General features: G+C 34.1%; 2 protein-coding genes and 1 long non-coding RNA gene across 4 annotated transcripts; 2 read left to right on the forward strand and 1 right to left on the reverse strand.

The window, feature by feature from the left end:
* Positions 1-8,256: 8,256 nt before the first annotated feature.
* LOC127081161 (uncharacterized) lies at positions 8,257-9,012 on the reverse strand. Its single transcript, XM_051021444.1, has one exon. It carries the CDS (start codon positions 9,010-9,012, stop codon positions 8,257-8,259), a length of 756 nt encoding a protein of 251 aa, XP_050877401.1.
* A 5,821-nt stretch (positions 9,013-14,833) lies between these two features.
* Positions 14,834-16,248, forward strand: LOC127085237 (putative pentatricopeptide repeat-containing protein At4g17915). The gene has a single exon (XM_051025780.1). It carries the CDS (start codon positions 14,860-14,862, stop codon positions 16,231-16,233), a length of 1,374 nt encoding a protein of 457 aa, XP_050881737.1. The 5' UTR covers positions 14,834-14,859; the 3' UTR covers positions 16,234-16,248.
* Positions 16,249-19,950: 3,702 nt separating this feature from the next.
* LOC127085238 (uncharacterized) lies at positions 19,951-21,886 on the forward strand. Of its 2 annotated transcripts, XR_007789039.1 has the most exons (4): positions 19,951-20,027; positions 20,177-20,248; positions 21,129-21,263; positions 21,373-21,886. It is a non-coding gene; the product is annotated as an uncharacterized LOC127085238 (long non-coding RNA). The 2 variants fall into 2 exon arrangements; XR_007789040.1 differs by lacking the exon at positions 21,373-21,886 and having other exon boundaries at positions 21,129-21,321.
* Positions 21,887-25,083: the final 3,197 nt, after the last annotated feature.

A 25,083-nucleotide genomic window follows, 5' to 3' on the forward strand; every position in this document is an offset into this window, starting at 1 on the left:
CTCCACACAAAACAAAAACCACCCTCCACCAATTCTGAACCATTCTTCTAACTAACAAACAGAACCAAGAACTTTTTTCAACCACCCGCTAACCGAATAATCGAAACTCCTAACCGTCAACAAAACCTCACATAACTTGCGACCTGCAGAAAAAAGACGATAACCAACTCAAGAAAACTTCACATAACACAACGCCGTAACCAAATCCTAACCACCTTTTCTAACCGACACCAACCGGTAACAGAACGGTGATCAGACCCAGTAACAGAGAGAATTTTTCCTAACTCCCTCAACTGCTCTCAAAAGAAAAACGGTTTTTTTCTCAATTCGAATCCACTACACTTCATCATCCTTCTTGAATCGCTTCTAACCCTCACCCCAAAACCAAGAACTTCTTGAATCACCCCAAAACCAAGAACTTCTTGAATCACCCTTCAACATTCAACAGGATTCACTTCCTCTAACTTCTATTTTTCAATCGCCTGAGAACCTCAACAAGAACCTCTCGAACCAATCCAGAAAACTTTCCAAACTTCTCAACAACTTCACCCTCCAATCTCTCTTTTTTCAACCAACCCAATGTACCCTGCATCATCTTCCCCCCAACCATTTTTCAAGGACCGACATCAAACCGATAACCCTCACTACCTTCAATACACTCCTGCTAACAAGAACAAAACCTGCAACAATTCTTCAACCGCGACCTCACCCTCAAATGTTCATACACACAAACAACTCTAAGAAGAAAGAAGAAGAAGATGATCCATATTGAAAGAAGGGCACAAGCTTCGATATTCTTGATCAACATTGCCGTTTTTTATTCCAACAAATTCTGGAATATTTCTCCATTCTGCGGGTAGGAATTCCTCACTATTTCGCCTTGTTTTCATCACGATCATGTAGTCGTTGGTGCGATTGATCGGGGGCCTAACGTGAGGGACGTCGTTTTTGTTTTCGCTTCCGTCTAAATTCGTCATTCCGTAGCCTAGGGTTCAAGCTTCATTTGGCCTCAATTTGGACAATTAACGAGGAATTGTGGGAAGCAGAGATCGGTTCGTTTTGAGCTTCGTTGCCGCTGGTTTTGTTTCCTTGGATCTTCCCGTCGTCTCTGGAGTGTTTGAGATCAGTTGTAGCTACGAGGCCATGGTTGAACACATTGGAAACCTGGGTCATGGGCATGCCAAAATCGGGCCGGTTTGTCCAAACAGGGATGATCCAAGCAAATTTGGGCCACGCACCTCTTTCCATTTTATTACCCTTAGCCTAATCCATTGTTTGCTTAACCTTTTTTTCTTAATTATTTCTAATCCATGATTAGAGTTTTAAGTTATTTTTAATTTTGTTTTAATTTCACCGATTCATCTTGATGTTGATTAAAATTGTTAATCCATGTTAGATTTATAAATTTCTTGATTTTAGATTGTTAGACATTAATTCATTTTAATTAGATATAAAGATTAGATTTAGATAGATTGATTAGAGTAATTAGGTTTAATCAAAATGTTAGATTAAATTTAATTCTTCTTAATTTTCCAAAATTTACTTGATTTGATTAACCATGCCATGAGTAGAATTTAGTCATTAGGACTTGATACTCCTTTTTTGTGGATTTTGTTTTGAGATTATGATAGTTAGATATTGATTTTACCATGATTTTCCCATTAGGCTAATTTGCATTCAATTTGATTTTTGTGGTGATTTGTATGATCATGTCCATTAGGTTCAATTCTTGAATTTGGATTGGTAATTTTCCATTTGATTAATTTGGATCCTAATTCATGTTTAGGTAGATTTTAATCCTTATAACTAATATTCATTTTAATTGTCCATTTAATCAATTCGTTGGTTTATGATCATTTTGATTAAATTGAAAATCCCATTTCAATTTAGGTGATGAATACTTTGTATGTCTAATCTCATTTGCCATGATCATATGATAGATCTTTGATTGATTTTCATTGATTAATCCATTACCTTTCGAATCGATTCTAACCATTGTATGTACTTACATATTGTTGCATCATTCTTATTCATTTGACTTTATCCCATGCTAACTCGTTTGTTGTTTTGTATACACATGTTGACTTTGAGATGCAGGCTCACCCTTAGCTAGTCATGCTACTAACATATCCCATAACCTTGTATTGTTTGTACTACCATGCCACTTGTATGCCTTAGGTATGGTACATAGTTAATAGTATGTAACTTGTATTTTCCTTTCATTCCCTTGCATTGTATTGTATGGATCCTTCCCCCCATTGTGGGTCAAATGTCCCCCATCCCATAGCCATGCAATAACTTAGATTTATTGTTTTCTAGTTAGTTCATCATGCATGTTAATAACAAAGATAAAATACAAAACGATAAATAAAGCATTTCAAAAGAAACAAAAGGTACTTGATTCAACGTCAAGTTGTTTTCCGAATAAAACTCACACCATTGCAACGTGAATGTTTGATCCAACATCAAGCATTCTCCATTCACTCCATGATCCATTATATCATCTCTCCTTCATTCCTTTCTAAAATGCATTCTATCATCTCTTCCCCATTCTCTTTTCGACCTTATTCTATCTCTCGCCTCCATTCTTCACTTACGCTTTTCATAAATTCAAATGCTTGATCCAACATCAAGTCCCTTTTTCAAAACATTTTTATAACAAATTGAAATACCACATGGGGTGTACGTGTTTGTACACAACATTCAAGTAATTGAGTTGTCGGTCGTACCTAGCCTGAGGACCCGACGCTAGACTTTCCCTCTTAAAACATTTAATGATTCAAACAAGTTAGATCTAGGTGCTATGAGGAAGAAAAAGAATAGTCAGGACTTCATTGTCCTCTCGATTCCCAAGTACTTTGATCGTTGGCCATACTTAGTCAAGGGTCAGATACTTATCTCCCTCTAAGTTCTAATGATTAGACTTGCCAAATTCTTTTCACAATTCAAATCTATTTTTTGGATGAAAAAGAGTGGTTAGGACAACATTGTCCTCTCGACTCCCGAGTTATTGGACCGTTGACTGTATTTAGCCAAAGGTATGATGCTTGTCTCCATGCATAAAATCGAACCCAACAAATCAAATCATCTTTTGACTTAGGGCTTCCTCTTCAAAACCTTTCAATAAGAATGTGTTACTTCCGTTCTAGATGTGAACGAAGCTTAAGCCTCCATGTGCGAGCAAGTCATGTTTAACTGCTAGAGTGTGAACCAAACGTATCCACTTTACCGCAAACAAGCAAATATTTTCCATTCCCATGATAGAGTATACAAGCGAGTGAACAGTAGCGTGCGAACATCAATACTATTCAGTAAAAACAACCAAACAAATACGCCACTTTTGAGCCGAACTACGAAGCTCTCACTTCCTCATTGCACGTATGAGGGTACGTAGGCACACAGGCTCAAATACTTGGCGAGCACACTAAATTAAAACTTATTTTCTCCCCCATCTTATTCTCTCATCTCATTCCCGATGGCAAGTAACTTACAGATAAATAAACATCCATACGCATTTGATACGAGCAAGTGGTTCCTATGAAGTACCATGGATGTGAGGGGTGCTAATATCTTCCCCTTGCATAAACGACTTCCGGATCCGCTCTTGGTTGTGAGACCGTTTCTCTCTTTATGTTTCTTCATATAATCCATCTAAAACCATCCAATACATGCCAAACAATATAAGACATGGCATTCACATTCACCACACATACAACATACATCCACATTAGGATTCTTTTGATAAAATATGAATCTACTGTTATCAAAATGAATGTTACATTATAGGTAATACTCTTAGCTTCATAACGGTCCAAACGGCACCTCAAAAGGAGTTATGGTTCAAAAGTTAATGAATTTACAAGTTTTTCAAAATGCTGTCAAAAACCAAAAAATTTGCTGTTGCGAAAATGCTGTCAAAAACCAGAAAAACTGTTGTTGCGAAAATACTACTGTCTAGCACGAATTTTCATCATAAAACCACATTAATCCATCATTTTTCATGAAATAAATAGTTATACAACATATATATATATATATATATATATATATATATATATATATATATATATATATATATATATATATATATATATATATATATATATATATATATATATATATATATATATATATATATCATATAGCAACTATTAAGATCATAGAAACAAGATCCTAAGCTCCACTTATTTTCACCAAAATCCCAAATCAACCATTTTCAAGTAAAACTCAAACATGCAATTATACACCAAATCATGTTCTATACAAATACCCATTCATGAAATTCAATATAGAAACATCATAACATAACATAAACATCAATTTCATGGATTAAAACATAAACACATGTTAGGGTTTCTCAAAAATCAAAATCCTCAAATCCTAAGTTCATGATATCTAACCCACATATATTGAATTTCATGAATGGATTAAAACATACATTATGTTTATCCATTACCACTTGAAATTTCACCCTTACCTTAGTATATATGAAATCTCTAGGTCTTTCTTCTTCTAGTTTCTTCTTCTCCTCTTTCTCTTCTCTTCTCTTCTCTTCTCTCTTCTTCTCTTGTTTTACAAAACTAACTCTAATCTCTAAAACCCTTACTATCTTTTTAACTCATAATGGGCTTAACCCACTTATCCACCCTTCTAATTAATTAGGCCCATTACTAGACAATTGCTATTTCTACTCATAAAATTCAATTATTCAAATAACACATATATTCAAATAATTCAAATAATCACCAGAACACATATTTAATTAATCATCACACCAAATAATTATTAATTAAAATAAATACATAATAAATAAATACGGAAATTAAATCGGTGTGTTACAACTCTCCCCCACTTGAAATATTTTCACCCTCAAAAATTACCTCAAGCAAACAACTCGGGATATGAATCCCTCATCTGACTCGCAAGCTCCCACGTCACATTTCCACCAGCCGGTCATCCCCAAACGACTTTCACCAAAGCGATCTCTTTACCACAAAGTTGTTTCACCTCTCTATCTTATATCCGCATAGGTAATGTCTCCACGGTCAAATTATCTCTAACCTCAACATCATCTAATTGGACAATATGCGAAGGATCCGCAATGTATCTCCTCAATTGAGGCACGTGAAACACATCATGGAGATTAGCAAGTGACGGCGACAACGTAATCCGATAAGCCACATCACCTACTTTCTCGGAAATCTGATACGGACCAATAAAATACGGCGTCAACTTACGTGACTTCAATGCTCTACCAATACTCGTTATCGGAGTAACTCTTTAAAACACATGATCATCTACCTCAAACTCAAGCGCTTTCCTTCTCTTGTCATGGTAACTCTTCTGACGACTCTGAGAAACCCTCATCTTCTCTCTGATCATTTTAATCTTATCAGTAGTCTATTGAACTATTTCAGGTCCAACCACAACACTCTCTCCATATTTATACCAACACAAAGGCGTCCTATACCTTCTACCATACAAAGCTTCAAACAGAGCCATATCAATACTCGAATGAAAACTATTGTTGTAGGTAAACTCAATCAAAGGCAAATAACTATCCCAAGCACCTCCCTGTTCCAAAACATAAGCTCTCAAAAGATCCTCAAGCGATTGAATCATCCTCTTGGTCTGAACATCTGTCTGCGGATGATAAGCAGAACTCAAACACAACTTTTTACCTAAAGCACGTTACAAACCTTCCCAAAATCTCGAAGTAAACCTCACATCCCTATCTGACACAATGCTAGACGAAATACCATGCAAACTGACAATTTTCTCAATATACTGCTTTGCAAGCCTCTCCATAGGATAATCCATTCTAATAGGAATAAAGTGAGCAGATTTTGTCAATCTGTCCACAATAACCCAAATAGCTTCACAATTACTCAGAGTCCTAGGTAAACCAGAAACAAAATCCATAGAAATACTATCCCATTTCCATTCAGGAATAGATAACAGTTGTAACAAACCAGATGACTTCTGATGCTCAATCTTCGATTTCTGACAAATAAAACATGAATACACAAATTCCACAATCTCTTTCTTCATACCAGGCCACCAAAACAATTTCCTCAAATCTTGATACATCTTAGTAGCACCAGGATGAATACTCAAACCACTATGATGTCCTTCATCAAGAACCCTTTTTCTTAAATCCGAAACATCGGGAACATAAACTCTATCATGACACCTCATGATACCATTCTCATCAATCTAAAAATCACATTCTTTACCTTGATTGATCAACGTTAATCGATCTACCAAAACCAAATCAGATTTTTGACCTTCTCGAATCTCATCCAAAATTTCACTAGTAAGCTTAAACATACCAAGCTTCACTCTAAAAAAAGTTTATTCACAAACCAAACTTATATCTCGAAATTGTTCAAGCAAATCCAATTCTCGCACCATCAACACCGACATATGCAAAGATTTCCTACTCAAAGCGTCGACTACAACATTCGCTTTGCTAGGTTGGTAATTCAAACCAAAATCATAATCCTTCAAGAATTCCAACCATCTTCTTTGCCTCATATTCAACTCTTTCTGATCGAACAAATACTTCAAACTCTTGTGATCAATAAACACATCGAATCTCGACCCAAACAAATAATGTCTCCAAATCTTCAAAAGAAACACAACAACAACTAATTCCAAATCATGAGTCGGATAATTCCTCTCATGCACTTTCCTAGTCAATTGCGTTAACGACAAAGATAACTTAGAAATGCCTTCAATAAACTTTAGATAATAACTTGCCAAACCAAGAAAACTACGAATCTCAGACATAGATTTCGGCGCTTCCCATTGAGATATAGCCTCAATCTTAGAAGGATCAACCAAAATACCACCACTAGAGATCACATGGCCAAGGAAACTCACTTCCTTCAACCAAAACTCACACTTTGAAAGTTTAGAAAACAACTGCTTCTCTTTCAATACAGATAAAACAATCCTCAAATGCTCAACATGATCCTTTTCACTCTTTGAATAGATCAAAATATCATCGATAAACACAACAACAAACTTATCGAGATATTTATGAAAAATTTGATTCATGTACTCCATAAACACACCGAAAGGCATCACCGAATACTCATAGTGTCCATACCTTGTTCTAAAAGCAGTCTTCTGAATATCTTCAGCTTTCACACGGATCTGGTGATACCCATACCTCGAATCAATCTTGCTAACCACACAAGAACCAACCAACTGATCCATTAAATCATCAATCCTTGGAAGCAGATACTTATTCTTGATAGTAACCTTATTCAGTTGTTTGTAATCTACACATAACCTCATAATACCTTCTTTCTTCTTAACTAACAAGACATGTGCACCCCACGGTGACACACTCTGACAAATAAACCTCTTATCAAGCAAATCCTCTATTTGACTCTTCAACTCTTTCAACTCAGATGGTGACATCCGATACGGAGCCATTGATATCAGACTAGTACCAGGAATCAAATCAATCGTGAACTCAACTTCATGTTCAGGCAGCAAATCGCTAACCTCATTAGGAAACACTTCAGGAAAATCACGAACAACTGGAAATTGACCCATTGTTCCATTTTCACTAAGCTTCAAACTTGCCACCAACATAAACACTTCAGTGCCATCTCACACAGATTCATTCACTTGTTGAGTAGACAAGAATAAATCACCTTCCTTCTCTGGCTCAAGAAAAAGAACAACTTTCGCAAAACAATTGATATAGACATGGTTGGCCCTCAACTAGTCCATTCCCAAAATAACATCAAGTTGACTCAATGGAAGACACACTAAATCAACTTCAAAATCTTTATCACAAATATTCAACGGACATTTCAAACAAACATATAAAGTAGTCACTGAACCCATAGCCGGAGTATCAATAACCATGCTTCCATGCATAACAGATAATTCAAGATTTAATCTCTTAGCACAATCCAAAGAAATAAAAGAATGCGTTGCACCGGTATCAATAATAACAATCAAAGGCATATTATTAATAAAACACGTACCTCGAATCAATCTCTCATCAGCAGAAGTATCAACATCGGATAATACAAACAATTTCCCTTTGGCTTGCTCCTTTTTCGGCTTGTTACACTTGGTACTAATGCACCCTTGCTCACCACAGTTGTAGCAAGTCACATTCGAACCAACTCTGTAATCAAAAGATTTGTGACCTTGCTTGCCACACTTGAAACAAGTCACATCTCCCTTAGGACACTCGGGATCACGATGTCCCTCAACACCACATCTGAATCACTTGACAGGAGTGTGAGATCCTCCCCCACTTGGCTTCTTGCCATTACCCGCTTTCTTCTTACAATCATACAACTTCCCTCGGAATTGCCCTTTTCCTTTCTTATCATGCAAGGACTTGTAATGAGCAACACTCTCACGACTATCCTCATCATAAATCCCACTCTTGTTAACCAACTCATAAAATCTCGTAATCTGTTGGTAACCCAGTGCCTTCTTGATATCAGGTCTCAAGCCATTCACAAACTTAAGACACTTGGATCTCTCAGTATTAGCAATATTGTAATGGGGACAAAATTTGATCAACTCCTCAAACTTTGCAGCATACTTAGCTACGATACCATTACCTTGCTTCAACTCAAGGAATTCAATTTCCTTCTTTCCACGAACATCTTCTGGAAAAGACTTCTCCAGAAAAGCATCACGGAAAAGTGCCCAAGCCACTTCAATGCCATCCTCATCAAATCTCTGAATAGTGTTGCGCCACCAATACTCAACTTCTTTCTCAAGCATATGAGTTCCAAACCGCACCTTCTGTGCATCTGAACAGTTCATAACTCGAAATATTTTCTCAATCGCCTTCAACCACTCTTGAGCTTTATAAAGTTCATGAGCTCCTTCAAAAGTTGATGGATTGTTTCTAACACGAAACTCATTAGCATCACGCTCCCGATCACCAACATTCATTTGTGGAATGGAACCAGCCAACAGGGTCAATGCTTCCGCAAGCGCATCATCATTCCTTCCAGCAACCATCTTCCCGCTACACCAACCAAACAACCACAACAACAAGGATTGTTAAATAAACCGTATCGATGTTGTCATACACACAAATCAGATACAACAGAATAAAAAAAATTCATAACCTGGCCGAATGACCAACCGTGCTCTGATATCACTAATGTAACACCCCTTAAACTACTCCTACTCAAATACAACATACAATTGCATAATCGGAGTAAATTAAAGCATGCATACACGAGGGCTTCATATTTACTTTTGCCAGAAACAACACATGCCATGGTCACATACAAGTAACACGAATTATAAATCAAAACCAAATAACCAACATACAAACTCACACAGCAAAATAACATCTCTCTTCATAAATGGTAAATAGTGATGATTCCCATAAATCATCTACCACAAAATATCATTTTGGGCTCTAAGGCCACTCAACATCAAATCCAACATATCCAAATAACAAGATAAAAGAGAGCACACCAATATCTCTCAATATCAAAATAAATACAAATAATCCCATAAACCCAAGTGTTGCATGACCAGAGCACTATAAACTACCTAGTCAAAACACAACAAGAACTAGCCTCCAAATCTAATCCTTGTGCGAAGCACCACTATCTCTGATACCTGAGCGATGTCGCGATAGAACATAATTCCAACATAAGGGTGAGAAGTCAAATCATTATAGAAAAACATAATAATATGAAATGTATAACAAACATACATATATTATTAGAATTCGTCACACTTCATACAAACATGTATCATATCATCTTATTAAAGAATCACATGTTTATCATACGACATGGCTAAACAATCCACAAGTATTCATTGATAAATACTAAACTATGTACAAGAGTCATATTTCACAACATATTGATTTCATGTGCATATTATCATCCACCATCATTTACAAATCATCATCAAATATGTATACAACTTTCACATGATTTCATAATGTATACAAGTCACCATTTCATCACATATATCACAAATATGCACACATATCACATCAATAATTCATATCAAATGGATCACCTAAAATCCACACATATGCATATCTACTAAAATCATATCCACACAATCATATCATATAATCACACAAACAACAATCCACACCGACATGTGCGACTCAATGTGATATGCATGTGGATCCCATTCGTTATCATTTCCGGCTTGCCGAGCGTCTCTCAAATAGACTAGATAAACACCTCTAAAGCTCGATTCGACCTTAAGATTTCAAACTCCATTCGACGTTAGATTTGGGACAAGCAAATAATCTACGTGAGATTACCCAACACTGCCTCTTTCATAGACTCATGCTAGTGTAAGTGTGCAACAATAACAAGACTCATGCAATTAAGACGATCACAACCCCTTATTCATACATAATCATACCACATCCAACATTTGCACAACATACACCTAACATGACTTCAATTCTAAACAATACATCAAATAACATTCATCATCTCATCACAACACAATAACATAAAGCAAACAAGTCAATTCATGTTATTCATTAAATTCACCAATTCACACCATCACATACATAATTTCAAGTATCATGTTTCTTCACAGAATCCATCTAAAACCATCCAATACATGCCAAACAATAGAAAACATATCATTCACATTCACCACACATACAACATATATCCATATTAGGATTCTTTTGATAAAATATTAATCTACTGTTATCAAAATGAATATCACATTATAGATAATATTCTTAGCTTCGTAACGGACCAAACGACACCTCAAACGGAGTTACGGTTCAAAAGTTATTGAATTTACAAATTTTTCAAAATGCTGTCAAAAACCAGAAAATTTACTGTTGCAAAAATGCCGTAAAAACCAGAAAACTGTTGTTGCGAAAATGCTACTGTCCAGAATGAATTTTCATCATAAAACCACATTAATCCATCATTTTTCATGAAATAAATAGTTATACAATATATATATATATATACACACATATATATATATATATATATATATATATATATATATATATATATATATATATATATATATATATATATATATATATATAACAACTATTAGGATAATAGAAACAAAATTCTAAGCTCCACTAATTTTCACCAAAATCTCAAATCAACCATTTTCAAGTGAAACTCAAAAATGCAATTATACACCAAATCATGTTCTATACACATACCCATTCATGAAATTTAATATAGAAATATCATAGCATAACATAAACATCAATTTCATGGATTAAAACATAAACACATGCTAGAGTTTCTCAAAAATCAAAATTCCAAAATCCTAAGTTCATGATATCTAACCCACATACATTACATACATTATGTTTACCCATGACCGCTTAAAATCTCAGCCTTACCTTAGTATAGATGAAATCTCTAAGTCCTTCTTCTTCTAGTTTCCTCTTCTCCTCTTTCTCTTCTCTTCTCTTCTCTTCTCTTCTATCTTCTTCTCTTGTTTTACAAAACTAACTTTAATCTCTAAAACCCTTACTATCTTTTTAACTCATAATGGGCTTAACCCACTTATCCATCCATTCTAATTAATTAGACCCATTACTAGACAATTGCTATTTCTACTCATAAAATTCAATTATTCAAATAACACATATATTCAAATAATTCAAATAATCACCAGAACACATATTTAATTAATTATCACACCAAATAATGATTAATTAAAATAAACACATAATAAATAAATACGGAAAGTAAATCGGGGTGTTACACACTCCATTTTTCTGTTATCGAATGTCAAATGGAAGCATTGAAAATGAAGCATTGTCTTTGTTGTTTAGTTTCAGTTTCGTGTTCTTTCACTTACTTTTGTTGTTTTTTGTTGCTTTTTATTTGCTTTAAATCATTTCAAAAACATCAAGATTGTTGTCTGGTTTGCTGTGTTGCTTTGAATGTTTAACTATATTTTTTTTAAAGTTTTTGTTGTTTGTTGATTAAAATTTGAGTTTAGATTTGTCTTCTTCATTTGATTGTTCCTGTTTACTATTATTGTTTTTGTGTTCATGTGTTTTCATGTTGATGCAGTTTTCTTAATATTGTTGTTTCTATTTTTGTTTTCTTTATGTCATTTTCATTTTGTCTCTTGTCATGCTAGTGTAGTGAGGAAATTGCGAAGAAATTATTTGGAAAGACACTATAATGGTTTAAAAACATAGTGAGTCATGGCATTTGTTTAATAGATTTACATGTAATGTTGATTTCAAGAGGGTAACTCATGAAATGTTGTAAACGGTTTGGTATGAATTTCATGTTTGTTTCTTTGTAGTAGTTGCCTATGAAGGAATATGTTATTTTCGGGCTTGTCATTGAACTATCATCAATTTCACCAATTAATGTGTTTGATGTTATTCTCTCATTGGAATTTTAGACATACATTAATTATAACTAATTTATTTCAACTTGTATTTATTTCTTTTTACATGATTCCTTTACTAGCACTTGCTCACAATTCTTTAAATTTTTTTGTTCATCGATGATTCTATAGATTTATTGGATGTAAATTTGAACTAATCTATCTTTTATTTTAAATAATGAAAAGCTATGTGGATCTTGGTCCTCATGGAAATGGAAGGTATGTAGAACATATATTGCTTGAAGTAGAAAAAAAGGTTTTTCTGAAATAGTTCACAAGTACATATTTTAAAAATAACAGAACCATAAATCATCCATAAAAGTTAAGATTTGGATGAAAAAATGGTAACTTTTCTGGCATGCAGTTGATTTTGTATACATATGATTGCATTGGTGTTTCTTTCTACTTTTTAATAAATTGGGAAGATGGTGATGGTTCATGGAGATGACAAGGGATTAGTGATGCCTCCTGATGCACCATTAGTTCAAGTCAATGTGATTTTGTGCCTTACAAAGATGTTGATACCCAAGGAATCCTTGATATATGTCTGCAACTATGAATGCGTTGTTAGAAGTAGGAATTCATGCTGAGTCAGATTCTAGAGATGACTATTCTCTTGGATGAGTATTCTTAGTTAGAAATGAAAGGTGTTCCTCTAAGGATTGAAATCGGGCCAAAGGAAGAAGTTGAGCTTGATGAATTTTCTCATGTATATGTCTCTGATCGCAAACTTAACAATCTTTTTGATGACAAAACATACAAGTGCTTTGACACTCTAGGTTAGTGGTTGATATATTTTATATATTATATCAGGCACATCAAAAAAATGGGATGAAAAATTCTTCTACAACGCTTGGAAAAAACAGGTGTGGATAGAAATTGGGAAAGAGAGAAAAAAAACAAAGACAATTTCTAATTTGAACTCTTCTTGAATATGGAATGATATAAATCCTTTCATGTTGTTCTTAAATCATTGTTAGTTTCTTTTTCTCCAGAGAGATTTTCAATTTTCATGGCTATTATCTCTGTGAGTCTTTTTCAGGTATTTGTTGACTTTAAAGTCTTCCCTTTGTTTGTCATACTCATGTATTATGTTGTCATACAAATAATGAAGATGAAAGGGGAGCCTTAATAATGAAGATGAATTCAACTGACTCTCATTATCACATGGATCTGAAGGACCCGATGACAACGCCTTGAAATCTGACTTTAATGAAGTTCATAAATTTGATTGTTTTTATCTTTGTTGATAAATCTAATCTATTTATTTATTTGTTTACTTGGTTGTTGATTTGACAAATCTAATCTGATTGTTTACTGTGTTTACATGTTTGAAGATGTTACTAATTTGTTATATATTTACACTTGGATCAATGATTCTCCGATAGCCAACTATTATTCACTATTTGATTTGTAAAAAAAAATCAAGTTTTATGCTAATATGTTCTATAAATTGATTTATATACAAAGGACATTTATTGGAATATTATATATGTCATATATTTTACATTATGTATTGAACCTAACACACAATAAACCTTCCAATCATGTATATGATTTAAGTACAAATAACATGGAACGTAATTTAAGTAATATAAATTTTAAAATAGCACGAGACACAACCTATTAGATATAGACAAAAAATCATATATGAATATTGCTCTCAATGATGAAAAGTTTGAAATCTTATTATTATGTATTATAACATTCATTTTCACTATCAAGAGATAACTTATTGTTATTTGATAAATTTTGACCTATCATTCATTTGTATTTGTCTCTAATGTTAAAAATGTGATTAAAATATTTTATTAAGTGAACACAACACAACAAATTAGATTCAGATAAAAAAATCATATATAAATATTATTCTCAATTAAGTATTTAAATACAATTATGCGGTATAAAAAAATTTAAACCCGTACAAACGTACGGATTTTTAACTGGTTTAATATGAAAATCAAGAAAAATAACATCAATTTGGAAAAAAAGTGTCGATAGACTGAATGGATGATTAAATTGTGTATTGAATTAATACCTTGAACAAATTTATGAATGTCAAAATTCTAATCAAACACTTTTATACACATTGCTACTCAATTGGTCCATCCAAAAAATAAATAAATCACATTTTAGATAAAATATAAATTAAGAGAGGGTTTTCGGTACATTTATAAACCTCTGAAAGTATCTCCCGTCTCACATTCACACACTTTTCCGTCCCACACCGTCTCCAACGACCACATTTCCTCACCATTTCCGGTTTGATAACAATTCCGCTAACGGTTGGACCGGCCGGTCTGACCCGTATTCAATTTCACTCTCCGCTACAGACTAACCGTTCTCTTCAACCTTCAACAACTCGTTTCAGTAAAACCCAAATGCCTCTATCTGTCATCACAATAACCTACTCAATTTTCAATCTCGTGTTACTCACCTTTTCTTCTCGACTCTTCTTTCTTCCCTCAATCATTACAAATCATGGTTACTCGATTATCAACAAAATTCATGAACATTTGCATATCCTCAATGTGCAAATCGAAGCAATTACTAAAAGCCGAAGTCGTTTTAATAGACGCCATTAAACTAGGAGTACTCCCTGATACTGTTACATATAACACGTTAGTCGATGCTTATTGTCGTTTTGTCAGCATCGATGCAGGTTACACTGTTCTCAATAGAATGAAAGAAGCAGGGATTAACCCTAATGTTGTTTCTTATAATTCATTGATGTCAGGTGCTGTTAGAAAATGTTTATTATCGAAATCCCTCCAACTGTTCGACGAAATGCTTCAATCAGGAATACACCCGGATGTCTGGAGTTATAATATTTTAATTCATTGTTTGTTTAGGCTTGGTAGACCGGACGAAGGGTATCGTGTTTTCAAGGATATAGTCGAGCGCGCTGAAATGTATCCTACGATGGCGACATATAATGTTATGATTAACGGGCTGTGCAAACACGGGTATGTTCATAATGCTCTTATGTTGTTTAGGAACTTGCAGCGTCACGGGTTTGTTCCTTATGTGTTGACTTATAGTGCGATGATTAATGGGTTATGTAAGGCTAGGAGGTTGGCGGATGCGAGGAGGGTGTTACGTGAGTTTTGTGATTATGGTTATGAACCGAATGCGATTACTTATACCACGGTTATGAAGTGTTGTTTTCGGTGCGGGAGGTTGGAGCAAGGGTTGGAGATTTTGTCGGAGATGAGGAGGAAAGGTTATACGTTTGATGGATTTGCTTATTGTACTGTGGTTGTTGCGTTGGTGAAGACCGGAAGGATTGAAGAAGTGGATGAGATTGCTGGGAAGATGACGAGTAATGGTTTGGTGCCTGATCTTGCTTCATATAATACGATGATAAACCTTTTCTGTAGGCAAGGTAAGTTCGATGAGGCGTTGAAGTTGGTGGATGAGATAGAGAAACAAGGACTGAAATGTGATCAGTATACGCACACGATTATAATCCATGGATTGTGTAAGATTGGCAATTTCGTTGGTGCCGAGAAGCATTTGGATTACATGAAGTCATTGGGTTTTGGTTTTAATTTGGTGGCATTTAACTGCATGCTTGATTGTTTGGGTAAAGCTGGTCATATTGATCAAGCAGTGAAAGTTTTTGATAGTATGGAGGTTAAAGATTCTTTCACTTATACTATCTTGGTGCATAACCTTTGCAGGGCAAAGAAGTTCCTTTTTGCTTCCAAGCTTTTGGTTGCTTGTTTGAAATCTGGTTTTCAGATCTTAAGGGCTACTCAAAGAGCTGTTATTAATGGCCTCTGTACCGCTGGTTTTGTCAATGAAGCCAGGAAAGTTAAGTTGAAAATCCGGACGGCTCGATTGATGCGTTGATTTGATTATATGGCAGCTGCAGTGTTGAACTTTGGAGGTTTGCATTGATTGTTGGAACAATGTTAGGCTTACAAAAGAATGACACTCTGATTCTGATACATTAATCCGGTTATTTGATCGCGGTAACCATCATTCAAAGGGAGCATGTTATCATTATGCAACAAGGTGTTTGGTAATTTACTGATAAACTAGGCCAACTGCTATATCTTTTATGATTTTTGCTTGGTTTTACTGGATAAATACCTTTTTGTTGTATTTGCTTAGCAATGTTGACTAATGAAGTTCTCATGAAGAATGAAAATTAACACAGGTGCACACAAAATGTACAAAATTTGAGAAATGACAAATTTGAGTGTATTTAGGTGCATTTTCTCCCTCCCTATTTTAGGAAGGTAGATCTGTGAACTTTTACAACATATCAGGAACTATCTTCTGACCATGAGAAGATATTCAAGTGTTTTACCCTAGGTGAGCCATTTCGATTTTGATTTACTTTAACAAAAAACGTTTTTGCCAATGATTTTTTATTTAAGTATCTTGGATGATGCATTATTTTTTATTATGAAATCTTTCGTCATTGTGTAGTTTCAGGTCAGTGTGGTTCCTGAGGAGTTCTAGGAAGAGAAATGTTGATGGGTGCAAGCGGAGGGACCTTTTGCATGGTTCAGAATATGTTCTCCCGTTTGAATATAAAGGTGGAGACTGGATGCTTGTAGGGATGTACCATGGGAGTAAGTTGTTTTGAAATTCTATGTGTTTTTTGCATTTTTTTCTTCTTCTAATTATACTTTGTCAAGTAATAGTAACTATATTTGGTTTAGCAACTGTGTAGTCTAAAGAAAGTAACAATCATAATTAATGTGTAAAACACTGAATATGTTTCCATTTGCCTGGAGTCTGTAAATTTCAAAATTAATAGATTGTTGTAGGTTATATTGATCAATAGCTTTACGCATTGTTGAGTCCAGAGCCTAGACACGTGGGGATTATGGTAATGTATGTAGAGTGAGTCCTGGTTCAAGATATATGATAGTCTGCTTCTTAATTCTCAAGATCGATCCATATTTCTGGTTTGAGTTATTTTCTACCTAAATCAATTTGCAAATTCAAAGCAACTCTATCATATGCATTTCTATGTATATTGTTGGTTTGAGTCTCTCAAGTTTACTTCTTGATCCAAAATATGTTTGTACTTTAACAAATTAATTGCTTGTGTTTCTTTCTTGAACAACTATACCTTGTGATTAATGATAGCTTTTTTTCATGCCAAACATCATTGGTACTGATACTATTTTTATTTTTCAATTACTACTGAAAGTCCATGAGTTCTTGTTTTAATAATGATTCCTGAAATTTGATTGGCAAGGATAAGCACCAATCTTACTCGGTTCTATTCAAATTATTATGATAAAAGGTAACATATTTTATTCATCTAATTAAGAGAGAGGGGGTTAGTAAATAGGAAGATTTAATAATGCAAATGGCTGCACTTGTAATTTTAATGAAACTACAGCTACGTGCATCTTTCACGTGCAATTTGAAGAGGGGTTAATGGTACAATCATGAAAGAGCAACTAATGGGTGCATAACATAACATATTGGAAATGCAAATTATGCTTTTTTGACAGATGGAAATATAAAGTAATTAACCGGCTACTTGCGTGGAAAGTATCAAGAAAGTTTTGCCGATTTAGAAAGCAAAGTTATTCAGAAATTAGACAGTTCAACATGCACTACACTTAGGTTTCTTACTCTCTTTTCAAACCAGCTTCAGAACTTTCGTGCAAATTCAACATATTTAAAATTGTGAATTTATTAAAGTGTATTTTGAATTTTGGATATTTTTAATGTTGTTATTTTTCTATCTTGAGTGTAATGATATATCTGGTACTGAGGTGTTTGCTGCAAGGATCATGTTGGGATGGATTAATTAGTTTGAGTTAGGACAGAATGGTGAGTATTGCAGATGATGATCTGCCTCATAACAGAATGGCCATGCGAGGAGGAAGAGTAGGGGTATTATGATTGAGTTAGGATAGGGGCCTTTGCAGGGAGGGTGCATGTGCATGTTCCTCTAAGAATCTTCAGTGCTTATTTTTTGTTTTGTTTTAATCTATTCATGTCCTTTTTCTTTTTCCCATCTTAAAGTGATTAAAAGTGTTATTTTCGTGTTCTATAAGGAGTCAATTTCCTTTTCTTTTATAGAAATTCAACTTCCGATTGAAGTGTTAAAATTTTATGTATTCTATAGACTGTTCAATAGTATCAGACTAAAAGAATTTGATCATGGCCATGATTTTGTTGCTTAACTAGATTTCAAGTCTAATTTATGGGCTAGTTTATTTAGGCATTTAGTGTTGATGCAAATTCTGGTCTTGTTCGAACCAAGTAAACAGACTGAAGGAATGGCATAATGAGATTTTCTTTCATCTGGTATGCATGTCCTTCACTAAATTGCAATCCATCTTTTCTATGTGCAGGGTGTTCATTGATACATGCATGAGGGCTGAAAATCATGAAGGGTTCTGATGCCATTGGCTTAGGTATGTATTCTTAGGGGTGTGCAAAATAACCAATAACCATGAACCAAATTCATATCCAAATTAATCCAAACTTTAAAAACCAACCCAAAATTATATTTTGAAATTGGTGAACCATTTAGCAAATTAAAAAAAAACCGATAACCATTATTACAAACCGGTTCAAGTAAACGGTTACCATTTTTCAATAATCATTTCAAATTAACCCAAAACCCAAATTTCAGAATCCCTAATTCTCAAAAATCCAAATTTTTTTCATCTTTTTTTTCTCTTCATCATTCTTCAAATTTCAAACTCATCAAAACCTGCATCGCATGATTTTTGATAAACTGAAACAAAGATTGTCCGGTGTATCTTCTACCAAATCCCTACCCTAACCCTTTCTTCTCAAACCCTTCAACTTGCAACTCAGAATTAGGATTTTAGGATTTCATGGAATCATCTCAATCAAAGCTTTGAAGTATTCATCTCTATCTTCTATTTGCTTAGCCCAGAATTTGTTATATCAGTACTTTGTCACTCATAATTTTGGGTTGGGTTTTAAAGGATTTTTCACTTCAAGCTATGTATGATTCGTCGTCGCCCCGGTAAGAGTTGTTGTTGCTGTTGCTGACTATGGTTGCTATTTTACCACACAACCACCAATTATTTTGATTTTTTATAAACATAAACATGTTTGGATTGTAGCATCTCTGTCAGTGTATGGTATTGAACTGGAACTGCTGTTGTATTACTAATGATTGCTTAGGTTGCAATTAGTTAAAGAGATGAAATTGGTGGAAAAGAAACTATTAGGAGATTGAGGTTGGATGAAGCTATTGTTTATTAAATTGAATGTCAATTAACTGACTTTGCTTGAACAGTTAGTTGCAGTGGTAGAAATCTGTTAGTGTAGGTTGAAAAATAGTTGGAATTAGGTTAGTCAAAAATGCTAGATCAACTTGAGTTAGTTAACTGCTAATGGAGTTTGAATGATAGCTATGTGACTTGATTAAAACAAAATTTGAAATGTGATTTGCTATAGAATCCATTAACTCATGAACGCTTTCTATGCCGTTTAACGGTACTTAATACTTAGTAGTTACCTTAACTCTGTTCTCTAGTCATATGATATCTCTGAGGATTGTGTTTTTTCATTGGTCAATTTTAATGAATGAATTTTCATGTTTGTGTTGGTAGATATCTTCATTGAATTTACTAAAAGTGATATCAGAACAAGAAGGTTGTCCAATAGAGGAGCTCAATGCTGGAAAGGTATGTGATTGGTTCCTAAAAGACAGGCTCAAAAGGGAACAGAACATTGATTCTGCTGTTCTTCAATGGGATGATTCCGACTTCCAATTTTAATTTGTTTCTTGTTAAAAGCTCCCTTTTTTCACTACAAAGTTATAATTGACTTGCAGCTTTAACTATATTTGAGGGGTCCTTACTCTATTGCTGCTCAATATTTCCATTTTCGTATGTGTGGGTTATAGGTATGTTATCTGTGGCTTTTTTGTCGCAAATTATGCAAAATGTGGCTACAAAATTGCTACTCCCTTGTTTATAATAACAAGAGAATAAGCTTCCATCAATTGCACTTTCTCATGTTCTTCATATTTTTTTCTCTACATAATAGTTTATTCTTTTGTAGTACAAGAAACGTGAGAGCATGTCTTGGAATAAGTATTTCTTTTGTTTTACCGATTTAAAATTAAAGTGTGAGAAAAATGCAATAAACATGCTGAGTAAATATAATTTCCTACTTAATGTACCAAACTTTTTCTTATTTCAAAAGAAATTCAAAACTAATGGCCTTCTTTGTGATGCCAATAAAGAGGCCAGAAAATGTTGGAACTGCCTCATATGCGACTTGAGTCCCTTCCAAAAATAAAACGTCGTGTCTAGTCTGTAACTACTAACGCCCTCGTACGCCAGCTTACTTGCTTGCTGTTCAAAAGATTGAATGAGAATCAGTAACTTGATGATAAGAATGTCTCAAAATTCAAACAATTTTTGTGAGTGTGAACAATACCTTGCATAGACAGAATACCACAACCATTGACTGTTGTGACCAATTGAAACCCAATCCCCAGGAAGTTGGGCTGCTGTGTGCTAACTGACTTTGCTTGAACAGTTAGTTGCAGTGGTAGAAATCTGTTAGTTGCAGTGGTAGAAAATATTAGAACAATGTTTAGAAAGAGTTGAATTTGAATTTGGTTAGAACTTGGTTGAAATTAGAATGGAATCATTGCTAGTAGTTTGGAATAAGAAATGTGGTTTGATTGCTATGTGTTATTGTAGTTAAGCTAGAAATTTAAATTGAATGGATGCATTGTCTTGGTGTGAATCCTAATTGTGTATGTGTTTTTGCAGGGCATGTAGCATGTCATGTTTGTATCAAGCGGTCCGAGTTTTGAACTACTACTGATGAATGCTCATCAGTAATGCTGGAGATATTAGAGCCTGGACCTGTTCACTAATATTTATATCTTGAAGTGTGATCTGCAGGTTTGTTATAACAGCATCATACATACCAATTGAATAAGGAAATGTCATATTCATATCAGATTTTTTTTTGTGTTTTTTTAATCATAATTTGTTTTCCTATTTTTAATAGAATCAAGATGACTAATGTTGGTACAACTTATGCAACATCCGAGAATACAGTTTCAACCCCTCCACCTACAATCTCTAATGAAATGCCACCTCCTCACACTAAGAAGCGAAAGAATCGTTCAGAGGTTTGGAAGCATTTCATTGTATCGTCGGAAGAAGAACAAAAAGCTTCGTGCAAATACTGTGACACGAAAATTAAGTATAATAATGGAACTAGTTCCATGCATGCTCATGTATCGAGATGCCTTGTTTACAAGAGGCAAAGGGCATTATCTTCTACGACAAGTGTTGAAGAACATGTTGGCTCTCCTTTAATTGTCAAGTTTGACCAAGAAGCCATTAGAAGAGCAATGGTTAAGATGTTCATAAACATGGAGATTCCTTTTCGGAAGGTTGAACATGAGTCTTTTCATGAATTTATGAGTCTCGCATCACCAAGATTTCAGATTTGTTCATGCACAACACTAGCGCGTGATGTCTTGAAACTATGGGATAGTGAAAGAATGATTTTGAAAAATTTTCTCTCTCTGAATTATCGAAGAGTTTGTCTCACTATTGATATGTGGACTTCTTCTTGTCAAAAGTTGAGTTATATGTGTGTGACAACCCATTTCATTGACAATAATTGGCACTTACAGAAGAAGATTTTAAATTTTTGTCAAGTCACAAGTCATACAGGGGATGCTATTTGTGCAACAATGGAGATGTGCTTGAACAGTTGGGGGTTAAACCGTGTGCTTAGTTTGACAGTTGATAATGCTTCATCTAATGATGTTGGGGTTGAGCGTCTCAAGAGAAGGCTTTTGTCTAGGAATAGTTTAGTTATGAGTGGAAACCATTTTCATATGCGGTGTTGTGCGCATATATTGAATTTAGTTGTGAAAGAAGGTTTGATTGACATTGATGGCTCTATTGGTAGAATCCGTCATGCTGTGTGGTATGTTAGATCTTCTCCTGCGAGGCTTGCTAAATTCAAGGCATGTATTGATGAGGAAATCATGGATTATAAAGGTTTAGTTTGGCTAGATGTTGAGACTCGTTGGAACTCAACATACTTGATGTTAGTATCCGCATCAAAACATGAGAGGACCTTCGAAGAATTAAGTTTTCGAGATAAAAAGTATGTGAATGAGTTGACAAAGAAGGGGAAAGGTGTTCCGACAGAAGAAGATTGGAAGCATATTAACTTAATCATCCCATTCTTGAAGTTATTTTATGATGCTACCTTACACATATCGGGGTCATCTTATTTGACAAGCAATATTTATATGTTTGAGATCCTGGGTATTGGAAAGAGCATTGTGGATATGTGTGCGTCTGAAGATGAGCATCTACGTTCAGTAGCTCAAAAAATGAAGAAGAAATATGATAAATATTGGGGAAATCATGAGAAGCTTAACATGTTGTTGTTGATTGCTCTAGTATTCGACCCTAGGCGCAAGATTAGATTGGTCGATTGGATGGTAAGGCGATATTATAATAAGGATGATGTTGACGCCTTGAAAGCAAATTTAGAGTTTAGCTTGAAATATATTTATGAGGAATATCGTGTTGGATTTATGTCTCCTCAAGGTAATTCAGATGAGTTGCAAGTTTTTGGTGGTGTTAGTGATCCTTATGGAACTGCTGAATTCTATATTTCAGAAGGGTGTGACAATGCGGATAATGAGTTAACTACTTATCTTGGAGAGAAGTTAGAGCATAACATGGAGATAAATGTTCTAGAGTGGTGGAAAGTGAACTCTGGCCGATATCCCATCCTTTCAAACATTGCAAGAGACATGCTGGCTATACCTATAAGCACAGTGGCTTCTGAATCTGCATTCAGTACAGGAGAAAGGGTGCTTGATCCATATCGCAGCTCATTAACACCTACAACAGTCGAAGCGTTGATATGCACCCAAGATTGGCTCAAAGGAACATCTTCCTCCTTGATTACAAATGAAGATTTTGATATTCTTGAGAGATTTGAGCAAGGTATGATAACTAAGTATATTCGCTAATGTATTATTATTTATTATACTTGAGGTATAATGAAATCTCTTTATATGTTTTGTAGAATTACTTTATACGGAAGATGGTGCTAGCTGTTCAACCTCTTCAACTTCTGTTACACTCGAAGATGATTTAACGGTAAAGAATTCTAAAGTTTGTTTTTGCATATTCTACTCAATTTATTATATGTGCATTTTCTGCACTTGTGGGTTTATGTTGTTGCGTGATTTGTTTTGACTTAATGTGTTACTGAATCTTCCCTTACACGGGTCTCATATTTTTGTACTTGAAACTAGGCTCCTTAACTTGAATATATTCTTTTTTGAGATAATGAGTTTGAGTTAGATTTTGTTCGAGACATGGTCTTAGAAATCGGGTCGTCCATGTCTTAAAATGTAAAATAGACTTGCAATTTCACTGTTTTCACTTTTAATATGCTAACATTCTTGTAATTTCATTTTATTTTATGCAGCATTAAGCTTATTGCAGAAGAAGCTGATTAATTGCTTATGGAACTAGAAGTGAAAAAACATAAAGATTCTTCATATTTCATATTTTGTTATATTCATAGTGTAGGTTGAAGAATTTTATTGTTGTTAATTAGTCTAGTAACAAATTCAATGAAATTATTTCTGTTTTTAATCAAGATATTATTTGTGGAGATTATAAGAGTTAAATTTAAAACAGTTTTTTTAAATAACTATTTTTAACATAAACTAAATTTAAAACTAGTTGAACTAAAACGGCAGGTTAAAGAAATTAAATTATTTTTGCTATAAAATTATTTTTTTTAAACCTGATTTATTTTTATAATTTTTTTAAATTGTTTTTTTTATAAAATTGTTTTTTTTATAAAACTGCTTTTTTAAAGAAAATAAAAAACTGGTTTGAAAAATACCGATTTTTTTTCTATCTTATAGGTAATTACTTAATTTTGATTTTTCAGATTGAAATTTATAAATAGTGATTGATTTCAAGAGCGATTGGATAAAATTAAGAAGTTGTTGGAATGAAAATTAAATTTGAGGAAAATTTGGTTTTAAAATTGATCCAAACAAAAATTAATTTTTTTATTACAAACCGGTTATTAACCAAACCGATCCAAACATAAACCGATTTTAAAAATATAAACCGGTTTTATCAAAGTGGTTTTAAAAACCAAACTGATCCATATATTTGGTTCAATTTGGTTATGGTTTTGAACCATGAACACCCCTATGTATTCTCAGTGATGATTTATTTGGCAGTCACTACAGTTCATATGAAATGTTAGAAATATGGTCTAGTTAATTACAAGTGTAGCAATGAACTAAACTTGATTCATTCATCTTGTTCATGCATTTTAAGATTCATAAGTTTTTTTTCAATGCATGTGTCTCTACTGTCAAGCAATAACAGTTTCTGGGAGTTATTGTTCACAGTTAAATAAAATAAGTTGTGATAGAATTAGAATTTGACCTAACTCATGCTTACAAAACCGGCTTAAGGTGAGAATTGCCCCCACTTATAAACACAACACATGTTACACTTTTCCTCAACAGCCTTACACAGTTACACTTTTCCAGCCTCATTGACGTTGTTCCCCCGTGATGTCGCTGCTTTGTCGTTGCAACTTGCAACTCTGCTGAATTAGGCATGAATAAAGGAATTAAACTAGAAAGACATTTCAATATTCTTGAATTAGTTAGTCATTAACCACAGTTGGAAATGTTTTAGA

The sequence above is a fragment of the Lathyrus oleraceus genome, chromosome 5, assembly GCF_024323335.1.
Source record: "Lathyrus oleraceus cultivar Zhongwan6 chromosome 5, CAAS_Psat_ZW6_1.0, whole genome shotgun sequence".
NCBI lineage: Eukaryota > Viridiplantae > Streptophyta > Magnoliopsida > Fabales > Fabaceae > Lathyrus > Lathyrus oleraceus.